Source organism: Ambystoma mexicanum, chromosome 4p (assembly GCF_040938575.1).
Source record: "Ambystoma mexicanum isolate Mex_15411 chromosome 4p, UKY_AmexF1_1, whole genome shotgun sequence".
Taxonomy (NCBI): domain Eukaryota; kingdom Metazoa; phylum Chordata; class Amphibia; order Caudata; family Ambystomatidae; genus Ambystoma; species Ambystoma mexicanum.
Genome location: NC_090927.1, coordinates 1,260,221,020 through 1,260,244,338, shown reverse-complemented (window position 1 = coordinate 1,260,244,338; position 23,319 = coordinate 1,260,221,020). Strand labels below are relative to the sequence as shown.

The 23,319-nt window shown below is 42.3% G+C and overlaps 1 protein-coding gene across 3 annotated transcripts in view; it reads right to left on the bottom strand.

Annotated features, from left to right (window-relative positions):
• The window catches only part of LOC138453790 (zinc finger protein 773-like), a 411,528-nt gene that overhangs the window by 222,398 nt on the left and 165,811 nt on the right, over positions 1 to 23,319 (bottom strand). For 2 of the 3 annotated variants that reach the window (XM_069606944.1, XM_069606946.1), the window contains exons 4-5: positions 21,827 to 21,940; positions 7,615 to 7,728 (exon numbers count right to left, since the gene is read on the bottom strand). In XM_069606944.1, the coding sequence (XP_069463045.1) occupies positions 7,615 to 7,728; positions 21,827 to 21,940 (228 nt within the window). The remainder of the gene's footprint in view (positions 1 to 7,614; positions 7,729 to 21,826; positions 21,941 to 23,319) is intronic. The other variant, XM_069606945.1, reaches the window with a different exon arrangement.

Sequence of the window (23,319 nt, the reverse complement as noted above, 5' to 3'; positions counted from 1 at the left end):
CCTTTCGACATGAACACTTGCTTACACCGTGAAAGACAACAGACTAACACCAGAGCTGTTTATCTGGCATGTTTACATGACATGTCCCGGCACAAGAGTCAGGTAATTGACAATAACTACACACACCTGACAGCCCTTTCTCTTCCCCATAGGGGTAAAAGTCAGAGCACAAGAGCACATTTTGAGCAAAGCCGAACGCACGAGGATACAGCCATTCCGGACCGGCAGTTCAAATGGAGGAGAAAGGCGGCGAGACCTGGAGGGACGACGAGGAGGGAAACTGCCCCTGCCCTTTTCAACTCAGACCTGCAAAGCATCCGAAAGGGAAATCATAAGACCCGGAAGTCCAGCTGGCGTGTGGTGTGATAGGTGTCAACAGCATGCAGGGCCCTTCCGCGCCGATCGCTAAACCGGGGAGAAGTGCCATCCTTGACTCTAGAGACAAGAAACTCCAACAGTTCAGCACAGCCGGTGAGCCGGAGAAGACAGATAGTAAAACCAAACTGTGCTGGGCCCAAGGTTGCAGGCAGAACAAAGAGCTTGTGCAACAGAACTTTAAAGAAACCCTTGTAAAAGGTTCAGAAACAGAGTGGTCAGGCATCAGAGGGGTGCTCATTTGAAGGACTCTGACTGAAGCCTTTTTGGGTCGTGATATTTTGTTGAAAGTATGAGAACCAAGAGGCCTTAGGAGAGGCCAGTGTGAAGTGTCAAACTGGTCCTACGTTGCAAGAAGGATCAGAGCCCTACTGAGGGGGTTCCAAGGTGCAAAGAGCAATCGCCCAATGGGAAAGATTACCCAAGGAACCTTTGTTCATTGTTTATGGTACGGCACAATGTGTATAGACCCGCAGGTATATACCAACTCTCATAGAATTCTGTAATTATTCTTGTAAAAGCGATCCTCTTACATAGAAACCCCATATAAATTTGTTATGACAAAATATTCTTTATTTTATATCATACAGAGACAATTAATAAAAAGACAATGTATGAAAAATTGCTTCCATTCGTTAAAAAGTATATGAACTTCATCTCTAATAACACTTGATTGCATTTTTGAACAACACATTTCACAACCAACTACAGCAGGTACAGCAGGCCTTCTAAGGCAAGAGACTTTGCAGAAAAGAGACTTGGCCCCAGAGGATCCTGGCATCATTCAAATGAACTATAACCTTGTGCTGGCGAGGCCCAGTAGTGTGCTGTGCTCAAAGGTGCTGGCTTGTCCCGTGCTAAAAACGTGGGGAAGGGAGACCCCAGCCATACCAACCTGACTTATCATTTGGTGAACACTTCTTTCTTTTCTTGTGTACATTATCCAACACTATTTTGGTAACTTAGTTGTAAGGATTGACAATAGTTTTGTTTTAGTATAGGCCCTTTATATTTGACAAGATGCCACTAGGATTGCCTTATTATTAATAGATGGTTGTAGCTTGCTCCCATCTTAGATTTAGGTTTGGATTAGGCGTTTTTCTAACCCATTACACAGTTTCATAAACACCCTTGAACTGTAATCACTTGTGTCTGTCTTTAATGTTGCCACCATGAGTTCCTTACATTTCCTTCTCGTCCCAGTCTTAAGGTGAAATCACTGTGGGACATTTTGAGCACAAAAAAGGGGCAAGGACTAAAAATAGCCTACAAAGGCAGGGGGAATATAGGGTACCTTTTAACAAAGGAAAGGGGGATACCATGGCTCACCCAAAAACATCCTCTACCCAAGTTCCCTTCACCCAGGTGATGCTCCCTTGCATATCCACCCCCAGGGTTCGGATCCAAGAACGATGGCCTTTCCCTGGCCACCTGAGAGGAGGATTCAGGGGGAGTAGAAGCGAGGATGCCCTCAGGTTCCTCACAGTATATTACCACAATGTTACAGTCTTATCCCAACATCAATGGATTGCTTGGTGTACTCCCCTGCCAGGAATCCTTTTCTCTGGGGTTATTACAGATCCCCTGGTGTACTGCCTGCCAGGTAACTTTCCACAAATGTCAGCTGCCTGGTGCCTTCTGTTTACCAGGACTTCTCTATGGATTTTATTGTTACTTTCAATGTATCACATTAGCCCCTACTATGCTTTGTCCAATGTATTTGCCTAGGGTATCACTTGTTTCAGCTGTCCCCCACATTGACATTTCACGCATATGCAATTATCCAGATCTCTTTGTTGCACATTTTCTTGTCGGTATTCATATCTTCTTCCTTTTAAACTTTGATTTAACATTAGGTTTTTCCTGCGTTTAAATCGTCTTTGAGAATTGTCCAAAATATCAATCTCACATACTTCATTCCCTTGCTTGCTCATTTGACGGTACGTCCTTGGGTCCCCAATGGCCCTGGGCTGAATCACCAGTGATCTGTAGCATCCCCAACTTGTGTCGTGCCTCTGCAGTGGTGCTTCTTCCCAGCATTGACTTGCCAGGTAGTGCAGGTGTCTCTTCAGTGTTCCTTGCAGCACCGCATATACATGCTGGCTCCCTTCTGTGGTCTGAACCGGAGGACGCTGCTTCCTTACTCGACCGTACCTCCAGCAGCTCTGCTGTGCTTCTTGGTGCTCCAACGGTCTGTCAAGTATGCCTGCTGCGCTCCTTCCTCTTTCCTGCCACGCCAGTGTCTGCAACTTGTGTTTAAGAGCCGCCGCATGAATGCTCATCTTCCCTTCCGCGGTTCTCTTCTGTACTGCTTTTCTGAATGCTGCAGTTGCCATTTTCAAAGTTCCCGGGCAAGTTAAATTGAATGGAACAACTAGCCTGTGCATTGGTCTTTGAACTTGGCTTAATCTGTATTAACTCTTCCCTCTTCTTCTTCGTCTCAGTACTTGAGGCTTTATGGGATCTGAAGTCCATAGATGAAATTGAATTTCCCAAATTATGTTGTTTAATAACTTTACATACAGAAATGTCAGAAACAGAAGATGTTTTCTGTGTGTTGTAAATATTTGAGTTATAAATGGAGTTTTGCCCAGAGTGACTGTAAGCCATCATTAGTTTGGGTATCTTGGAGTTCTCTTCAGAGAAGGGAAGAAATACTGCATCTTTGCCGATTGAATCACCCTTTCTCCCCAGTGGTCCCACCTTACCCCCCATTTGAAACACCCTCATAACTACCCCCAGGGTCAGGATCAAGTAGCGGCTGCCTTCCCCAGGGCACATGAGAGGAGGACACCGCCAGGGAAGCTGTGATGATTCAACTGGATTAATCACACTCAACTTAAGGTCTCCATTTCAGCATTCAACATGCGCGCTACACCACAGAGGATAAGGACAATGGAACTGTTGAATTATTCCTAAAGCTTTGCAAACATTCCCAATAACCTGCCCAGTGAAATGGGTACCTTGGTCACTGTCTATACTGAGGGTTAAGCCAAACCGAGGTATAAACTCTAACAACAACCTCTTAGCCACTGTGACAGCATCTGCCTTTCTACGGGGATATGCCTCCACCAACCCAGAAAATACATCAACAAGGACCAAATAATAAATGTAGGTCATGCAGGCAGGGATCTATCGGCACATGTAAAAATGTACTCTCCGGTACCAGACATGCAGACACCCTCTTGGGCACTGTTCTCCCAACATTGAATGTTAAACAAAGAACACAGTTTTCACAATAATTCTGAGTCATAGAGACCAGACCAGGAGCCATCCAGTCTCGACGCAACACAGTAATTATAGTGTGTTTACCTGAACAAGCCAAGCCGTGAAATTCAAGGACCAGGTAGGGGCGAAATACCTTGGGTGCCACCAGGCACTCGTTTGGGGAATGCCACAGAGTCTACTGGCAGTCTTTTCAACTTCTGGGGTTTGATCCAGGAGGATTGTCAGACTGGAAAGGGAAGGGATAGGTGACTGTAGTACTGCAACACAAACAAGAAATTAATTTGGAGCCAGGAGCCCTATTAAGGCTGCTGAGCAAGCTGAACCATCTGCTAAAGCACTTCCTACAGCTGTGAATGACTGAGGGATCATGCCCCTTACATTTCACTATGGCTACAGTTGCAGGAAGTATGCATTCAATAAAGCTCATACATATTTTTCATTTAATACTGAGGTGCCTGTGGAAGGAAGATATCTGGTTTGCTTTCAGAGGATTCCAAAGTCGTAGATTACCCCGTGGGCATACATGGAGTCGGTATTGATCGTAGCCGATCTATCTTCGGCCAGAGTACAGGCACGGGTGAGAGCCACGAGTTCGGCGACTTGTGCTGATTTTGCCATAGGCAAATCAATATGCTTCTAAAACAGCATGGCGTGGACATACAGAATACCCAGATACCAATTCCCCTGTTTCCAGGACATGGATCCAAAATCCGTAAACAAAGGGAATCAGGTCAGGATTCAACAAAGGTACATCAGATAAATCAACATGGGGTGATAAGTGTCTCTACGACAACCTGACAGTGATGCAGCTCCCCATCCGCAGTGGTTGGTAACAAAGAGGCTGGATTCAGAACTGTACATCGATTCAAAGTTACATTGTCAGCCGAAATAAGCAATTTTTTAAATATTGAGTGAGACGGGAATTCGACACATTCTGTGTCTTCTCTTTAAGCAATAATGACAATACAGCATGGGGAACCGTGACTGTGACAGGATACCTCTGCACTAGGGAGTCTGTTTTTTCTAATAACACAGCAGCAGCTGCTGCAACGGCTCGCAGACGAGCTGGGAGTCCTGCAGCTACTGCTTTTAAACTGCGGTGGCCAACTGCTTTTCCTTTTTCTTGGTCAGATAAATAGTTCTATAGACAGGGTACTTTCCCTGCTGTATCCTTGGCAAATCACAACAGATTTCAGAATTCAGATTTCAGAGACAAACATTTACCCCAACCCGTTTCAGACAACACAATACAAGACGTACACTGACACAATTTCATGTGTTCATCAACCCACGATTTTCGATCAGCTCTTTCTTCTGCACCTGCTCTGCCCACCCTGGTCCAGTCTCTGGGCGCTCTGGCCAGCTCCTCCCTCGGACAAAATTGTCTCTCCTGGGCCCATAGGGATCACTTGGAAGTGCGCCCGGTGGACCTCTGACATGGCCACATAGAAGCAGGATCGGATATATAAGGCACCAAAACTTGTGGTGGAAAAAAAAGACTGCTCACTATTCCGGTGGATTGGTGAATCATTTATTAGTAAAAAGAACAACAAAAAAAACAGCAGCACAAAGCTTTGGCGCAAGTGAGGCCCCCTCCCTCTGAGTACTGTTCTCTTATACTGAAAGAAACACATGCTTTTTAAAGGAAGGGGTGGTCCAGACAAGGCAAGGAATCATGCTACACCAATGTCGCAGGCAGGGAACAAAACCTAATTATACAAATCCTTGATGCCAGCTGAGTTCTTTCATGTTAGATAGAGTTATCAGGGAGGGCAGCATAACGTGCTACATTTGATGAAGGTGAATATACTCCTTAAAGATTCACACACACTAGGAGCCTGGCGAGATTGCTTATAAAATGATGACTTCGGTCTACTAACGCTGCTTTTCCTAGGAAAGTGGGAGCCTGCCAAGCTTACATATGCCAAAAGGGAAACCTGTCAGAAGTGAGAAATGAGGAGGCGAGAATCTCTACACAAGCGCCTTCATTACAAAGATATGCGTTGTAAGGTCTACAGTATCGCCTTGCACAAGCAAGAAACGATTGTTTAAACAGGGTAGTTTGCAGTACATGCTCAATATTATAATGCAGTAATAAGCAAGAGGAGTACATAACATTTTCAGTTCCCAAACCTTCCCCCACAAACTGGTGCGTAAAATGATTTAGAAGAGAAAAGGATGGATAAAGGTTCTGTAGGGAAGGTGGGAGAGGAGTGGGAAAGAAAGGCGATAATGTAGGTGGTAGGAGGGGGCAGAAAGAGGGTGGACAGGCTGATTTAGGAACAAAAGGAAGCAAGGTAATCCACATAGATAAATAGAGGAGGCTATAGATTGTTCTTGGGGTGTGAAAGCCTGGTCAGTAAGCTCATGGATAGTTTGAGCAGGTGAGAGCAGAGATATGAAATCAGGATGGTTGAACATGAGGTTTTACTGGCGTCGAGATGGGTGGTTAGTGTAAGAAGAGATTCTTTGTAGACTGAAAGGAGAGTGGTATCAATCCTTCTGCTGTGAAGACAACAACCCGTAGTTGCACTCAGCAGTTAGAAGTCTGGGATGAACCATGATTTAGGCAGCAGGCATGTCGTGAAGAAATAGGCAGGCTATTGATCATTAAAGAGGGGGCGAGTACAGAACTAAATTCAACTACGCAACATTATTGGAGTAAGCAAGGGGAGGAGAGATTTTCGATGGAGACTTCAATGTGGTCAAGGCTAGGAGAAACTGGAAATGGAGTCAGACTTGACCTTACGTTTGGTGATAGAAGAGGGAGTGGAGAGGGAGCGATAAGAGTGGGAACAGAGATGGTGACGTGAATAAGTGATTGGCTAGAGGGGAGAGGTTGACAGTGAGAGCAGATTAATCTTAAGTGGGTGATAGGAATACGAGATCCAGGGAATGAGCTTTTGTATGGGTGTGAAGTTTGACAAGTGAGTTAGAAGAGAGTGGTGGCAGCCGACCAAAATAACAGAATGGGGGTTAAGCGTACCATGTTGAGGCTAGTATGAGGGGTGGTAGTGGGGAAGATGAACAGAGATGTGCTTGAAGGATGAGTTAGTGAAGTCAGAAAGGTGGAGGGGCTGATGGTGTGTCTTTGCTGTTCAGACTTTTTGGAGAGACTAGGGGAGTGAGAGTACGAAGCAAAGTCAGTGTAAAGGGCAGAGTGGTTGCATCATGGGGGAGATGCGCATTATTGAGAGTTTGAAGTGACAGGAGAAACGTGATTAGTGATAAAGACATTTTTTGCACTGGACTGGCTATTCCAAAGTTCCTGGTTGAATTCAGTATGGAGCGCAGAGATTAAGGAGGTAGTTGTGCAAATGCAGGGCTCTTGATGACCAAATGTAATTTAAAATCCAGGAAGGTTTTGTGCTGGACAATCAGCACTATGTGACCTCTTGACCCTCCTCCCCTCCCTACCCAAAGGGTGAGAGTGCCCTGCATAAGGATGACAAAATACAAATACAGAGGTTTCTCCCAAGAACTCAGCAGGTCTTGAAACAGAGTCAGAAATGCCCCCATTTGGGGATCTAGAAGTATGAAAAAGAACTCAACATTCCTTCTTGGACCAAGAAACAGACAGAACATTGATTAAGCAGATAAGAAAGAAGCTTTTATACATTTTTGTACTGATTTTTAATTTATTTTATTTGTAATTTATAATGCACCTATGAATTGTTTCTGAATTGTTTTTGGATTTGATTCCATCTTTCTTGTTGTTTTGTAAAGGTTTTAATAAATCAAATACAAATTAAAAAAAATGCTCCTATACAGCAAATGGTGTTTCAAGTTTTAGATAACAATGTAAAAGATTAATTGAATAGAGCCTCCCTCATCCCAATCCAGACAATGTGGAAGCAGTTAAGGATTTTAACTTATTTGTACAAACACTGAGTATCACCTGGCTGAGAAATGTAAAAATCCAACACAATTTGCAATTCACTTGGCAAGAGCTTTGTTCACTCATTGATTAAGTTCATCAGTGTAGCAACTCAGGCATTTTATGCAGTTTACCTGTGCTATGGTCGGTGGCTCTTTCATCTCCTGGTGCCTCGTGGTGATCACTCACACTTACAGCTGACTCTTCACTCCTCAGACTCGAGTCAGAACTGATTAACGGAAAGCCTGCTGAATAAAAATTAGAATACATTATACATTCCAGACAGCAAGTTGATGAGACTCTTGTAGAGTACAGAAGATTAGTCAATTTAAACACAAATCTAAGTCCAGGGTCTGTGTTGCTGGTCAATTGTATGTCCTGAAAAATAGGTTTGTGTGTTGGTTTAAGTCATGCATTATAATTGCCCTGCAATGAGAGTAGGCTAGATTACCTTCATTTTGATTTTCTTTGTTTTAAAATTATTTTTGTGTGGCCCTTCTTTTTTTAAATGGGGAATTTCACCCCTTAAACTCAACTTCCCTCCCATTCTCCCGCTTTTACACCTGTTCCCTCTTTTTCCAATTTCTTTTAGCACACACACAATTCAACACATCATTATTAAATACAAGATTTCATACACAAATAAAATCATATAAAAAAAGTACAATTACCCCATTAAAAACCTAGCAAAAAGATTCAATGTCATGAAGATTAGATCAGATAACCAATGGACGCTTACTACGAAACCAGGCACCATAAATACATTTGGCGACAAAATAAACATCATTCACCACTGTGGTGGATCGGCATAAAATAACTGCGTCTGTGACTTTATTAACACAAGCTTTGCTAAAGAGTGAAACCAAATACATTTTCCCAGGTCAATGTAACACTTACAAAAGAGCAAGAAGTGGGTAACAGAATCAGAATGCAGGCCACAAATCGGCCATATATCAGAAAAAACCCTTGGGTATTAAGCACGTTATAAATACCCAATTACAATTGCCATCCCTCCAACTATGGGTAAAAGTCGCAACCTGGAGTATTCCAGCCCTGAATTACACTTAATGAAAACGTAAGAATTCAATCGTTTTTCCAAATTTCAGAAGAAACCCATTGATATTCCTCTTTCAATGGGCAGAAACGCTTATTTTCTTTAAAAAATTGACCTACTTCAAAGTACTACAATAGTCTGCAGAATTAACAATTACACGCAGAATACATTTACATTGCACAAGATTGAAGAGTTGCAGGTAACTGCGCATACAACTGCAAAAGAGTGCACAGAATATCAAAATTTAATCATTTCTTTAGAATTTATTTTATTGTGCATTTTGTTAGAAGAATAAAACATTAAGCACATAAAATCCAGACAAAGCAGAATCGATACAAGCAATATACAGTTAACATTACAGTAAAACATTCCATACATACCCATGATTAATACACACCACAATCAACAATCAACTTTAAGACTTCAAACAATATTTCATATTCGTGTAGCATTCATTTACAATCAAATATAAAGGGGTACACTTTAAAATACTAACACGTACAATTTCCGTAGGTCCTCCCTCCACACATAAAAAGCTGCAACAGTGGTTATGATTGATTCAGTGCAAAAAATACAACTCCAAAATAGATCAGTTTCTATTTATTCCAAACTAGAAGTCAAAGCGGCATATTCTTTTACAAACAGATCAACCAGCATAGGGCAGCATGTAAACAAATGACGAGGAATCTCAAGCTCTTTAGCGCATAGTCGGCAAAGTCTTTCCTCATATGGAAATCCTGTCCATTAATCCAAAAGCTCTCTAGTTAATAATATATTCAACTGCATGTAGATGAAAAATCTCTATCTGATTTGAACAGGGATTAACCAGATAAGTGCAACAATCATTTGGGGACAAACTCTGGCCACCACACTCAGCAAGACCTTGTTTATTGTGTAGCCTACTGAGATTCAAGTTTGCATCCCAAACACAGGTTTCGGCTTTCAATTTACTCGTAGTGTCAGGGGAGTCAATCAAATCATTGATATTTAAATTTATCTCATACAAAAATGTAATGGTAGTTTTCCAGAGGTCTTGAAGGTATGAGTTAGAGGTAGCCCGATTGTTATGGTCTGCAATAAGACCCTGCAAGCAATTGGTGTGTAAGTTTGCAGAAAGAAGGGATATAACAAATATGCAACGCAAAAGTGACCGGTGCGGCCTAAGTGATGCAAGACCAACCTCTGGTCTTAAAGGTTCAATGGGGACCGACAAGGGTACCCCCAAAATAGAACATAAGATCTTTCCCTCCAGGATTTCCAACCATTTCTGTTTTGGCTTCGAGATAGCAATAGTGCCATATAGTATACACGGACCAATACTGGTCCTGTCAATAGAAATCAGGCCCTCAATGTTACAACCATCCCTGCTGCTTACAAACCTTTAAAGAATCAACCACTTTTTAAACTTAGGCGTTATAGAATCACCATAGTACGCACATTTAGGGTGATCTTTAATAGGATATAAGTAGCTCTTAACCACTTCAAGAGGTACTTCGTCAAATTTCCAAACAAAACATTTTCTTTCATTGTGCTTAAGCCAATTGTTACTATTTTGGTTTTGCCAGTATTAATGATTAGATTGTTGGACTTGGCATAGGAGGAAAGAGCATTTATAAAATGCTGAAGGCCTATCGCGGTGCGGTCCAGCAGCTCAGTGTCATCAGCGTAACGGAGCCATGGAATTATTTTTGTGCACGTGCACTACCAATTGCCAAGACCATATCTGAGATATTTAAATTGAAGAGCAGGGGTGCAATAACGCATCCCTGGTTTAGGCCACTGTTGGTAGGTATTGATTGCAAAACTAAACCTTCCTGGTTGATGCGTAGAACAACAAATCGATCTGTATAACTTTCTTTAATGAGGAATAATAATCTAGGATCAATTCCCCAACCATGCAATTTCCCCCATAACCAATCTCGCAGTACTGTATCAAATGCTTTTGTAAAGTCCACAAAAAAAGAGATGTCATTTCTTTCTTTTTTATGTTCCACATCCACTATGGGACTTTGAAAAGCACAGATTTTTTACGTGGTCATGTGATCCTTGCGAAATCCAGTTTGAAACGTATGGAGCAATCTCTTCTCTTCGGCCCAGATATTCATCTTTTTCAGTAATAACGCTGCAAACATTTTATGACTGCTGTCTAGCATGGTCAGCAGTCTGTAGTTAAGGGGATCTTCCTTATCCCCTTTCTTGAATACTGTAACCAATACAGACTGCCTCCAGCTAGTCGTAATTACTCCAGAAGAAACAATGCTATGAAAAAGGCGGGTCAAAGTGTCTGCCCAAAGTGTCTGATTATCTTTAATTATTGCATTAGCAACTCCGTTGGGGCCGGGGGCCCTGGAATTCTTTAAGCCCTTAATAACAGACAGAATATCATCAACACCTAAGTTGAACAACTTTTTATTGTCTTTAGTTCGCAGCAAATTAAAGAGCAACATCCAATTAGCATTATGCGCAGACATTTTGTGTACTTTAATCAATATTTAAAGCAGGTTGAGAAATTCTTTATTAATCTGTCTTTCTCCATAAATGTAAGAGACATTTTTCTTAATCTGTGCACAAGCCAAAAGGCACTCTCTTTTTTTAATGTATTTGAATGTCAAAAGGGGCTTTACTATGGTTCTGTGCGCCCAACCATCCATAATGTGAATAAAACTATTGATTCAAAGAACCCAACAACAATTTAAAGTCCCAATTATTATGGGGCGACCATGCTGACAGACTCAATACATTTTCAGAAATAAAAGTGTTGAAAATATTGAGGTTACGTTCCGTCCAGACTAAGTAGTTACCCTGGCCATTTACTGTTATCCTGGGTTCAGTGTGTTTTAGATCACAGGGAGAATCTAACATCATAGACCATTTCAAAATCACATGGTCATTAAGACTGGTGTATTTCAACACCAGTTCATCACACTTCAATCTGGTACCATAATCAGTAAAAACATAGGCTAAACAAGAGAATGAACATCCGTTAGACCAAGTATGCCCAACTGGGTTATCAGCCCAAATTCCTTTGTTCAGACAGTGCAGATCATATGAATCAATCAAGGCTCTCCACTTAATACTTCTGAGTGATTGTTTATTTTGAGAATTCCTTGTGGGCAATTAAAATAATTTTCGCCAATGTAAGTCAGATAAGTGGCTAATGCTGGCGAATTAAAATCACCTGCCAGAATTACCTTTAAATTAGGGTGAGATTCCGATAATGCAGCCAGGAGACCATCTACAGTGCTCTGCACATTGTATAGGGCGGTACCTTCTGGTGGATCATATATAAATGCCTAATTATTTTTATTATTATTATTATATGTTGATTATCAAAATCTGAGCTTGGAGGCATTTAGTATTGCTAATAATCGCAGGAAGGACATCAGGGGAATAGGGGTCAATGTTATAGGAAGTTACTTTATGTTGGTCCCGAACGCCAATGGCGAGGCCCCCCATCGGCCTACCCCTCAGTCCACTAATAGCAGGGCGACACACAACATGAAAGCCACCAATATGAAAATCCTTTTTCAACCAGGTTTCTTGTAATATAAAGACTTCACAATTGGTGATGTGTGAGTAATCCTCAGGGTGGATAAGGAATGATCAATAACCCCTAGTGTTCCAGCATATCCAGTCAATACAGTCAAGACATAAGTAGGTCAATTGTTCTTATTAATGCTCAACGTTTCAGACAACAAATGCACCACTTGCTTTTGGCCCCTCGCCAGCGTCTCTTATTTCCGCCTATCAAGGCTCGCAAACTCAATCTTTCAGAAACTAAATTGTTTGAAGAGACCATAGGATCACCCGATGATGCTCCAGCATTAAGTTTAATTCCAACGGTAGAGGCCACAGCATGCTTTCTACAAACAGTAAACTGAAAGCCTAATCTATGCGCATGTGCTCAGACGTGCAACTACTGCTGGAGAGGTAAACACTACGAGTGCCCAATTAGTAGAACTGTCAACTGTGGGAAGCTCTATATGTATCACATCTTCTGAGCAAAGATTGATTAAACAAGGAATTTTACACCCAAGATCGAGTAAGAAAGTGCGATTTAAAAATGGGCTGTCCAGGCAGGGATCGAGCTCTCAATTTTGACCCATTTTCCGAATGGAAGCAGTCCACTTTGCTCACAGTGATACGGGGCATTAAGTGATGGTGTGGCAGTGTCATTAGGTGATGAGTTGCTGGAAAAAATAAGTACGGTTAGCTGGCTTAACATGGTTCATAATACAATGTTTGGAAAAATTCCATGCCAAATTGGATGTGCACCCATTCACATTATTACCTTGTTATTAAATAGGGTGGGGAGTTCTTCTGGGCCAGTTCCCAACAAAGCCAGCTTATTAGGGACCAGAGCTTGAGTAGCGGCCGAAGAGGGGAAAACCAAACCATTGCATCTCATCTGTAGACTATTAGAGATAGGTACATATGCATTTAATGAGGAGCAGTGAATAATAGGCTTTGTCTGTTGATCAACTTGGCCAAAGAAAATTGGGTTTGATGTGCAAGACATAGGAAATTGTGACGCAATAGTAATTGTGGGCTGAGTATCCTGTTGATGTAATAAAGCTGAGCAATAACATTGATGCAATTATCATTGTTGTGGACTTGACTCTTATAGCTACTAGTGGTAGAGGTTGGAGTACAGTGGAAAGTAGTGTGAATCAACCTAATATCCACGATAGGGTGCACCTCGGGTTGGAGCCACTTGTCAAGCAGCCCCTGTAGGTATACCTGCCTTATGGTTCCATCTCCTTGCTCTTGAGTGATCTTTGTTCGAGTGTCAATAGGACGATACAATCCTGAGATTCACTAGGATAAACAGTATTAGCTTCTGAATTACATATCACCCGTTTCAGCTTATTAGTGCCTATGCGTTTAACTTTCTTCTGTCTACCTGATATAAGAGGACAGTTTAATAACACTGGCAAATTACCTACCCTATTATCAAGCACTGCATCAGTGGGTGCCGGTGGCATGTCTGAAAGTATTATTACGCTAGCTACCGCTGGTCGTGTACATCGTTAGTAGGGGCAGAAATCATGGGAGCATGATGGGATAAGCTCAGCATCATTAATCTTTGACCTAACAGTAGCAACATCAAGATGTTGATCAGTACTACATGTTAATATTACATCTACAACTTTCGCCAGCATTAATTTCAGTTCTTCCGTGATTGCTGAGCACAAAGTCAAGACAGACTATTTTAGCCAGGACTGTTCAATGTCAAGGAAGATGTCGAAATGTCCGACTTCAGCGAAGAAAATCGCCTGAGATAAGAGAGCACTTTCACCTTCACTGATCAGAGTCTGAGGAATCAGAAGAAGATAATAGACTTTTAAGGTCGGACTCGCAGATCATTCATTGGGTGCCTATTGTGTTGTCGATACCCAAAGCTGTAATTTGCTGCTGCGGACATTCCAGAGAATGCCATACATATTTTTTAAAGGGAATCAACATGGTCAGTGGTAAGGGAACCGGAAAGTGATTTGTCTATTTGAATATTTTGTGAAGCAGCCTTAGAAGGCAATATGCTTGGTACATTTTCAGCAACCAATTCGGGTGGGATAGTAGGAAAAAAGGCAGGAATATTTGATTGTCTCCCTGATTCATGGTCCTGCTGGTTTTTTCATCAGTAGTGAATGGGCCGTAGACTCTAACAATTGTCGGGCTATGTATTCTTTTGCCAGCTTGACGGGCAGAGATGCACAGAGCGTATTTCTGCTGTCTGGACGATTTCATTATGAATCAGATAAGTATATGAAAAGCAGTGCGCTCGATGAGAAATATGTGGGGTGTGGTAATTAATAGCAAGACTGGATAGTTAAAGCTTTTCAGTCATCAGCAGCAGATGAAGCACCTTTCAAAACATCGATCACTTGCCAGCGGCCCTGGAAAATGGAATAAAGAACGGGGATAAAGGGCAATGAGCCTACCACCTGCGACACACACTCCCGATAGATCTTAAAGCGTTAAGATGTCAAGCAGAATATGCCACGCAGAGCCAAGTAGCATGGTACATGTTAGACTCACCGCCGAGTTGGATGTTCGATAATACCCCCAGCCACCTCGCACCAGACCACACTGCACACTGCATTGGTTGTATACAGAAAGATCTCCTTCAATGATGGAAAAAGAAGTAGGACTGTAGAGTCAGTCTGGTGCTGGAGATCCAAAGACTACTGCCGCCACTGCCGCTTCAAAACACACTGCACCACAGACCACAGGAGTGACATATTTATAAGCTCCTGAGAATGTTCACCACTAATGTGGGATTAGAACAGAACCAGGTTGAACAGCATTTGAGACTCTAGATATTCACCCTGAGTCCTTTGTCCAATTTAGGATATTAGATCCACTAATAGCAGCAGACTTAGAAAATATATAATATAGTCACAACAGCACTTTAGAATTTGTATTAGTATATGGATTTTTGTATCATGTATGTTTTTAACCACTTGTATATATGTGATGAATGTATGTGTTTTTTTTAACTAGTATTGAATATATCGATGAGTTTTTTTTATTGATATTAGGGTGTCTACATTTGAGCACATCCTCCTCTCCATTTCACTTGCTGGAACATAGTATTTTCCTTCCAAGCTGCCAATTAACTACATGAAGCCTGACTTTTTTTTTTCATTTTCATTTATTACTTCTAGTACGGTGCAAGGTCAGGTATTCTGCACCACCAGATATGTATGGTGTGGTGCAGAGTTTCTCCATTGTATAGAGTAAAACCTTTGAACAACGTAATTTCAGAAATCCAATAACATATATGGACTTCATCTCCCATAATCCCTCTGGTAGTGAGATGAGGAGGAAGGTAAAGGAGTTTGTGCAGATCGACAAGAGCTCAAATAACAATACGCAGACCAGTTGTTTTCCATACCATGAAGTGCGCAGGACCTTTAAAATCAGAAGCCGCACTGTGGGAGGAGAGAGTGCAGGAGAGGATGTCAGGTCCGAGCTGGAGGCTCACCGACGCGAAGCACACAGGATCCGAGAAGGCTGCCAGTGTTGGGGGAGAGATGATGCTGACGAGCATGTATGGTCCCAGAGGCATTGGGAGCAAAGCAGAAGCAACCATGTGAGGGGTCGGGGTGAGGCGCTCGAGTATATAACAATTCTGTACCTGGCCTGAAGAGGCAAGCCGACCTGTAACCGCAAAGCCACGTGTACAGCTAGAGGGACGTTTGAGAACGGATTAATTAATCATCCCACCGAGACGCAAACCGCATCGAAGGCGCAAAGAAGACCCAGTGAGTCCACCTAAAGTTGCGGGGGACCCCGGAGTGCTCCGAAAAACAGCATCATCATGTGGGTGCAGAAAATATATATGAATTATTAGAAGGCAAAGAATGAAAGTACAAAAAGACAAGAATGTTTAATACAGAAAAAACCCAATGTCAAAGCAATGCCTAAAAGGAAGAATATTTCAATACCGACAAGATTAAGGCGCTGCCTTTGTTCAGGAGAACCAAAAGGCAGGCCTACAATGGCCATTGCATATATGGTGGTGCTTTGTAAGCCGAGCCATGCACCTTCTGTAGTGGTTTGAACTGGTGCAGCACATATCACATACTGTGGGGGTCATCTGGGTTGCGTGGCAGTTTAAGCAGCTAATTGGATTGCCCAGCTGCATAGCTCTTTGTTTAAAGTTCCCTAGTTTGATTGGTGGGCTGGCATATGTCAGGCCTTGTATGTCTATGGGTATACTTAGGGGACCATGTTACTACACTGAATTCTGCTCAGATTTTGGGAGAAACTGTTTTATTTAAATGCTGTACAATATCCTGCCACTTTCCCGCCTTTGCTGCATTTATAACACATGGTTTGGCCATACTGGCTAAACCATGTGTCATACGCGGATTTCTAGCTGGGCCTTTTGGCAACTGCTCTTCCATCCTGGACCTCTGCCCTTCTCCTGCTAGCTCCTCTCATGTTGTGGGCCAGGTCTTCTGTGATGGGACTGTTTCCAGGACGTATTATCACCAGCTTCCCGCTTTAGCCTGAGAGAGAGTTGACTCCAACACCCCACCTCATTTGCCCTTCAGAGGTGTCCTAGATCACCCCCACCATAGACTTTACCATGGGCGGGGCAGTTTTCTGTGGCTGGGTTGCCCCATTTTATCCTTTAAGCTGTTCTTCCATCTTTTTAGAGTATTCCTTGCTGCTGGTTTTGGTTGTCGCTTGAAGGGCTTACTGCTAGGAAGGGTGTTTGTACTTCTTTTCTTTCTTAGGGTTCATTATTGGCCTGGGGTTCAAGTCCCCGGGGAGTCACAACCTGTAAAACACACCTGGAAATGAAGCCATGTACTTACCAGGTTGTACGGTCTTCCTGGAAGAAACACAGTATGCATGTACCTTGGGGCTCTGGGATGATGGGTTATTTACAATACTTACTAGGCGTAAAGAGTGCCTGTAGTCTGTGGTCAAGACTTTTTGGCAGATGGTTCACAACCGCATTTCTTCATTGGCCTCCACTGAGGCTTTTCCTGCTGTGCTGCATCTTCTTCTGGGACTGTGGGTTCTCAAACCTGCTTCATTGGGGTCTCCTTTGGTCCTCCTTGGGGTTGTTTGCTGCCAAATCCACACTAGTGGGGTAGACCTGGGACTTACCTGCCTATTTCCCCCCCATTCACACGGATTGCCTTTGACTTTGTCCAGTTTATTTCTATGGGAACATTCCCTCACTTGAAACGCTCCGTAAAGTCACTTTCATGGTATTTACCTGCCAAAGGCTGTTTCTCGCTGCATTCAGTTTGGGTCTAGGGGGTTGTAGGCCAAAGACTGGAATTACTGCACATGTGATTTTGTATGTATTTTATGTACTCCAATTCTGCTAAAATGAATGCCTGATTACACAGCAACTAATTCTGGTGACATTGTATCTATTTCCCACATGGTGCTCTCAGTCTAAATGGCTCATGTCTTCTGCTGGCTTCTGGCTGTATTTAAAAAAATGTCCTTTGCTCACCCCTTCTAGGCCAGGTGCCTTGTTTACTGTGCTGTGTGCATTTGTATTTTCCAAATAATATTTCGCAGAGGTCTAGAAGTATTGTCACATTGCAAGTGTAGGCATTGAGATCCTGTAACAACTATTTTAACCTTATATTTTATAACCTGGCTCCCTCCTTTTCTCACCCCATTTCTCTATATGTAATGTATCTATCAGAAGGTAAATTAAACAAATCAAATTAGGCGTTTAGATCATGCTTCATTCCAGAACCCAGCCTCCAAGTGTGGAACCGGGCATCAAACCCATGCTGCTCAGTGTTGTCTTGCTTCCAAAACAAGCATGTTGCCTCAAGCTATCCTCCCAGCACTACAATATAAGATTGTAGTGGGATGTGTCTTTTAACACTTATTCTTTTTATAATATCCTAGGTATATTTTTACAGAGTGTTTTGTTTACTAATATTCTTAAATAAATATACCTGTATCATTTCAATATATGTAATGATATAAAGGTGTATAATTTTCAGTACACTAGTGTGGTATATTTTCTGTGAATAATCATGTGGACTAATTGTACCTTTATGTCAACCTACTTCCCCTACGTTTAGTTAAGCCTTATTGGTCTGCCTCAATATTTACCTTAGAAGAGGTTTGGCTTTCCTTTTGGGTTGAGTTTACTTGCCCCACCATACGTTTAGTAGTTGTACAGCCCTCACCAGAGGTCTGTGCAAAAACCATCTTGACAACAGGGAAGAATGGATGTGGGAGAGCGAAGGAGAAGTTGGAGGGTAAAGGAAGGGAATGAGATTGGGTCCCAAAGAGATCAGATAGCACAACTACGGAATCAGATGACCATAAGGATACAACACATATAAAGTTCATTACATCAAGAGCACAGTGCTCCATAAGGGTCTATGATATCATGATTTTGATGTGAAACCTTTTCCTGTCAGAAAGTGTTGTCCTTTCTTTGGTATTATACCATTACTTCGCAGAACATTACTGCAAAGTAGAAAACATTGAATCATTTACAACGAATTTCTGCAAAAATATATATTAGTGTTGGGTTTGGGTATTCATTAAAGTGGGAGGATGTGGGGGAGGGGAAGCCGCAGTGGGTATCCCTAAGCATTTATTTTTTCATACATTTGTTGTAAAAAATTAAATGTTTGAGGCAAAAGAGCTTTGGCTATTCCAGCATCAACCAGTAGGCAGGAGCTAACTCAGGGGATGCAGGAGCTATTCTCTAGCACGATGCAGCTTTAATGCCCATATGAGATCCAACCTCTAGCTTTCTGTCAATTATGTATGCTTTCTGCATTATGCTTTACATGCGTTCTAGATGCATCTTCTGGCTCATTTATATTAATTCCAAAATACACAAAGTTAATATCAGAAAAGTATGTTTATATGGCTCTAGTTGTCCCGCAGAGGTGAATGTAAGTCCCGGTAGTTGCTGGTGTCAAGAAAACAGGCTCTCCTTGGTTATAACTAGCAGCAATAGGCTCCCAGCAATTTCAAACCGTGACTTCTACTTCACCAACACCATACCAAACAGTGGAGTGCCAACCTCACTAATTAAAGTCCTCCTCAACCTTCTAACACCAGCAGGCTAGGATGAGCTCTTCTGAGAAGGTGCAGTCTTTATCACTTTTTAACACAAAACAGACAGTAGTTATTTTATTAAAAACTAAGTATTCCTGGATCTGTGTCCCTATAGATAACTCTCTGGCCCTGTGTTAGATAATCTCATATCCCCGAATGTATGGCACACCCATCCCTAGGAATGCGATGCTGTGCCGCCTACAAGGGGGTATAGAGATGCTTGCCCTCAACTCTCTCACTACTTTCCTAAAAGCAACTAATTAAGTGCACATTCGTTGGTGGTCAGTTCGTTCCTTTATTTCTACCGCCACCAGCAATGTGTCTTATAACTAAAAAAAAAAAAAAAAAAAAAAAAAAAAAAAATATATTGTGGTCATGTTGACCACCTTTAAGTTTAAAGATAGTTTTCAAATCTGTCACTAAAATGTCCTATTGTTGTTGGATCGAGTTAAAAATGATGTCTGATTCCTCGAGCTCTATCTTCAAATGTATGTAGAGTCTCGGAGTCGTGGTCATCAGCCTATCAACTCTATAATATGTCAACCGGTTTCAGCGGAGTGGATTACTCGCCGCCTTCTTCAGGACGGAGAATCTTGCATTCTCGATTATAATATGATTTCTTCACAGGATAGTTGAAGAGTGTTCTCAGGGTTACCCACGGGCAGTACCATATGTGTTCTGATCCCTGTAGGGTGATAAAAATGGACAACAAACGGGGGAATGGTTCAGTATGCGAGGTACAAGGGACTCAGAGCTTTCTACAGATAGACTGAAACATGGAATGTTACCTGCTGAGATTTCGTGTGGAGGAGGGTAAAATGTGGATCTGTTGTGTAACTGTGTGACATCACGCGTGCCTCCATATACATTCCTGGAAAAATACTGTTTCAACCGAATTTTTCTCATGAGTTGAGTTAACTCAATTCTAGTTTGGAATGGGTCATGATAGGTAGTAGGTACATATGAGAGCCCTTTCTCAAGTACTTGTGTCTGATCCTGTGTCAGTACTGTCTTAGAAAGGTTCACGACCAGGGAGGCAGTCTGCAATGCCTCCGAATCCTGTCTTATTCTGGGGGTTGATTCTGCTCGTACCAACCTCTGCCACGATTTCTGGTGACCCTGGGAGACTGTTCTTGCCACCATCCTCCTCTGGGTCTGCCACGTCCTCTTGGGACCTGAAAACCCCGAGGTTTTCCACCTCTGGTGGGTTCCTGTTCATCAAACCGCAGTGTTCTATTTGGTCTGCCGGAGTCTTCATCCGAGCTGCCGCTCGAGAAATTCCAATTTCCTGGTCTCGGTCTGTTTTTGGATTGGAATTGCCTCCCTCTGTCACTAGAGGCACTGTCCATTTGAAATTAGACTTTATGCCATAGGGAATGCAAAAACAGAGAACGTGATACATGAGAAACCCCTTGTTTTGCAGGAAAAACAAGCAGGAAGCAGTGAAAAACACAAGGGATACTCATATTCACCAATACTAGTGAGAAACCAGAGACACTACAGGTAACATTCCATGTTTCAGTCTATCTGTAGAAAGCTCTGAGTCCCTTGTACCTCGCATACTGAACCATTCCCCCGTTTGTTGTCCATTTTTATCACCCTACAGGGATCAGAACACATATGGTACTGCCCGTGGGTAACCCTGAGAACACTCTTCAACTATCCTGTGAAGAAATCATATTATAATCGAGAATGCAAGATTCTCCGTCCTGAAGAAGGCGGCGAGTAATCCACTCCGCTGAAACCGGTTGACATATTATAGAGTTGATAGGCTGATGACCACGACTCCGAGACTCTACATACATTTGAAGATAGAGCTCGAGGAATCAGACATCATTTTTAACTCGATCCAACAACAATAGGACATTTTAGTGACAGATTTGAAAACTATCTTTAAACTTAAAGGTGGTCAACATGACCACAATATATTTTTTTTTTTTTTTTTTTTTTTTTTTTAGTTATAAGACACATTGCTGGTGGCGGTAGAAATAAAGGAACGAACTGACCACCAACGAATGTGCACTTAATTAGTTGCTTTTAGGAAAGTAGTGAGAGAGTTGAGGGCAAGCATCTCTATACCCCCTTGTAGGCGGCACAGCATCGCATTCCTAGGGATGGGTGTGCCATACATTCGGGGATATGAGATTATCTAACACAGGGCCAGAGAGTTATCTATAGGGACACAGATCCAGGAATACTTAGTTTTTAATAAAATAACTACTGTCTGTTTTGTGTTAAAAAGATTGTGGCGTAGACAAGTAGTGGAAGCCCCACTTTTTTTGACTTCTACTGTGAATAGCAGTCTTTATCACACCATCCACACCGACCAAAACATTTAGGCGCTTTGTTTAAATCCTTGTCTTTATTTTCATCCACCCTTTTAAAAATTATTTTAAATGTTTTTATTTTTATACTGCGCCACATGCCCATGGGCCTCAGAGCACATTGAATTTGCTCTGATATTTACCTCTCTCTATCTTTGCCACATTAGGCATAAATCAAGTTGAGAGAAAAAGGGCTAGATTTACAAACCTGCTCTTGAGTTTGCCAATCAAAGTAGAGGTCCCTAAAAGAGAGGGCAATGACTTAAACTGCATAGCCCATTCATCTATTTAAGACATTAAGCCAATAACTTCTGACCAGAAAGCATTCACAGCAGGACATAGCGGGATAATTGTAGGATATGTGTGTCATCTCTTACATCTCCCCTTCTTGTTTACCTGTGTGAATACAATCATTTCTTTCTCTTTCTTCTAATTTCTGACCTTTCTTCAGCTGCAAGTGTTCTGCTCTTTTTACCTGAAACACTGGATCAGAGTTGGAAATGGTTTTATCTGTTAAAAAAGAAAGACATGTTTGCTTTAAATAAAATATTATGTAACGTGTACGTATATTACATTTCACTTCAAAAACGTAATTTATTAGGGTTCAATATACAGCAAACATTGTGCTTGATTTGATTCAGAGTTATTTGTATCGCGCTCTGGACAAACTAAATTGTATCAAGGCGCAGGTGGAAACGATGTATCAGCAAGAACAATCATAAGCAAACTCAGCATCAAAGGGTATCCTAAAAGTTAAATCTGAATAGAAGGCCATCTATGCATCACTTGAGTAAATGTTTTTTTTTTAAACTTTATTTATTTGACTTGACAACACACAAGAAACAGAGGTAGCCACATAGCAACCCCACCATGAACCAAGTACCATACATATTCTGCAGTACACCATGAGTCTTCTGTGCCAGGCAGAGGGGTCAGGTTCTGGATAAAGTATTGGCATCTGAATCAAAGGAGACACAGTTCACAGAGCGACCACGTTACGGGGAACAACCGTGGGAGGAGGAAACAGAGTTTGAAGGCGAAGTCATGGCGGACATGTAATCAAGGAACATTCGCCAGATATCTCTAGGCATTGAATGTGGATGCTGCATTGCGCTCCAGGCTTCTTCAGTGTCATGCGCCCAAGTAATTGTCCTGAGTCACTGTATATAGGTAGGCGCCCTAGGGCGGAGCCAACACATCAATATGCAGCGCACTGTCAACACCATACAAAGACCCACCAGTTTCTTAGAGTCGCGCCCCAACTGAGGAAAGTCATGGAAAAGGCAGTGGGGTGGGGACATTAGTGTGCTCTAGTATGTCCGATAATGTGGAACAGATGTCGGACCAAAATTGGGTCAGGTGAGGGCAATACCAGAGCATATGGCTGTAAAATGCTTGATCGGTACAACACCTGGGGCAATTGGGAGGAAATTCACAGAACATACAATGTAGTCTCTTTGGTGTATGATGATATCTATGCAGCACCTTGAATTGTATTAACTTAAATTTAGAGTTATAGGACACATCGTGGGTACGAGCACACATTCGGGACCATCGCTCGTCAGTGATCTCGACCTCAAGATCCTCCTCCCAACTGCGTTTCAGCTTGGTGAAGGAGGAGGCTGCTCTAGTCTGCAATAGGGAGTAAAGCCTTGACACCTTCCCCTTGAAGGAGTCAAAGGAACAGAGTTCCGCAACTATGGGTTCGTTAGGTGGTAGCGTGGGGAAAACAGGGTATCTGGCTTTGAGATTCTTCCGGAGAGAGGAGTATTGTAGCCACGCTGAGGGCCTACGCTTGAGGGAGAGAGGGAGATCAGACCACTCAAGGAAGTTGCCCTGTTCATAGGTATCACGGAGTGTCAGAAAGCCAGCATCAGCCCAGCGAGATA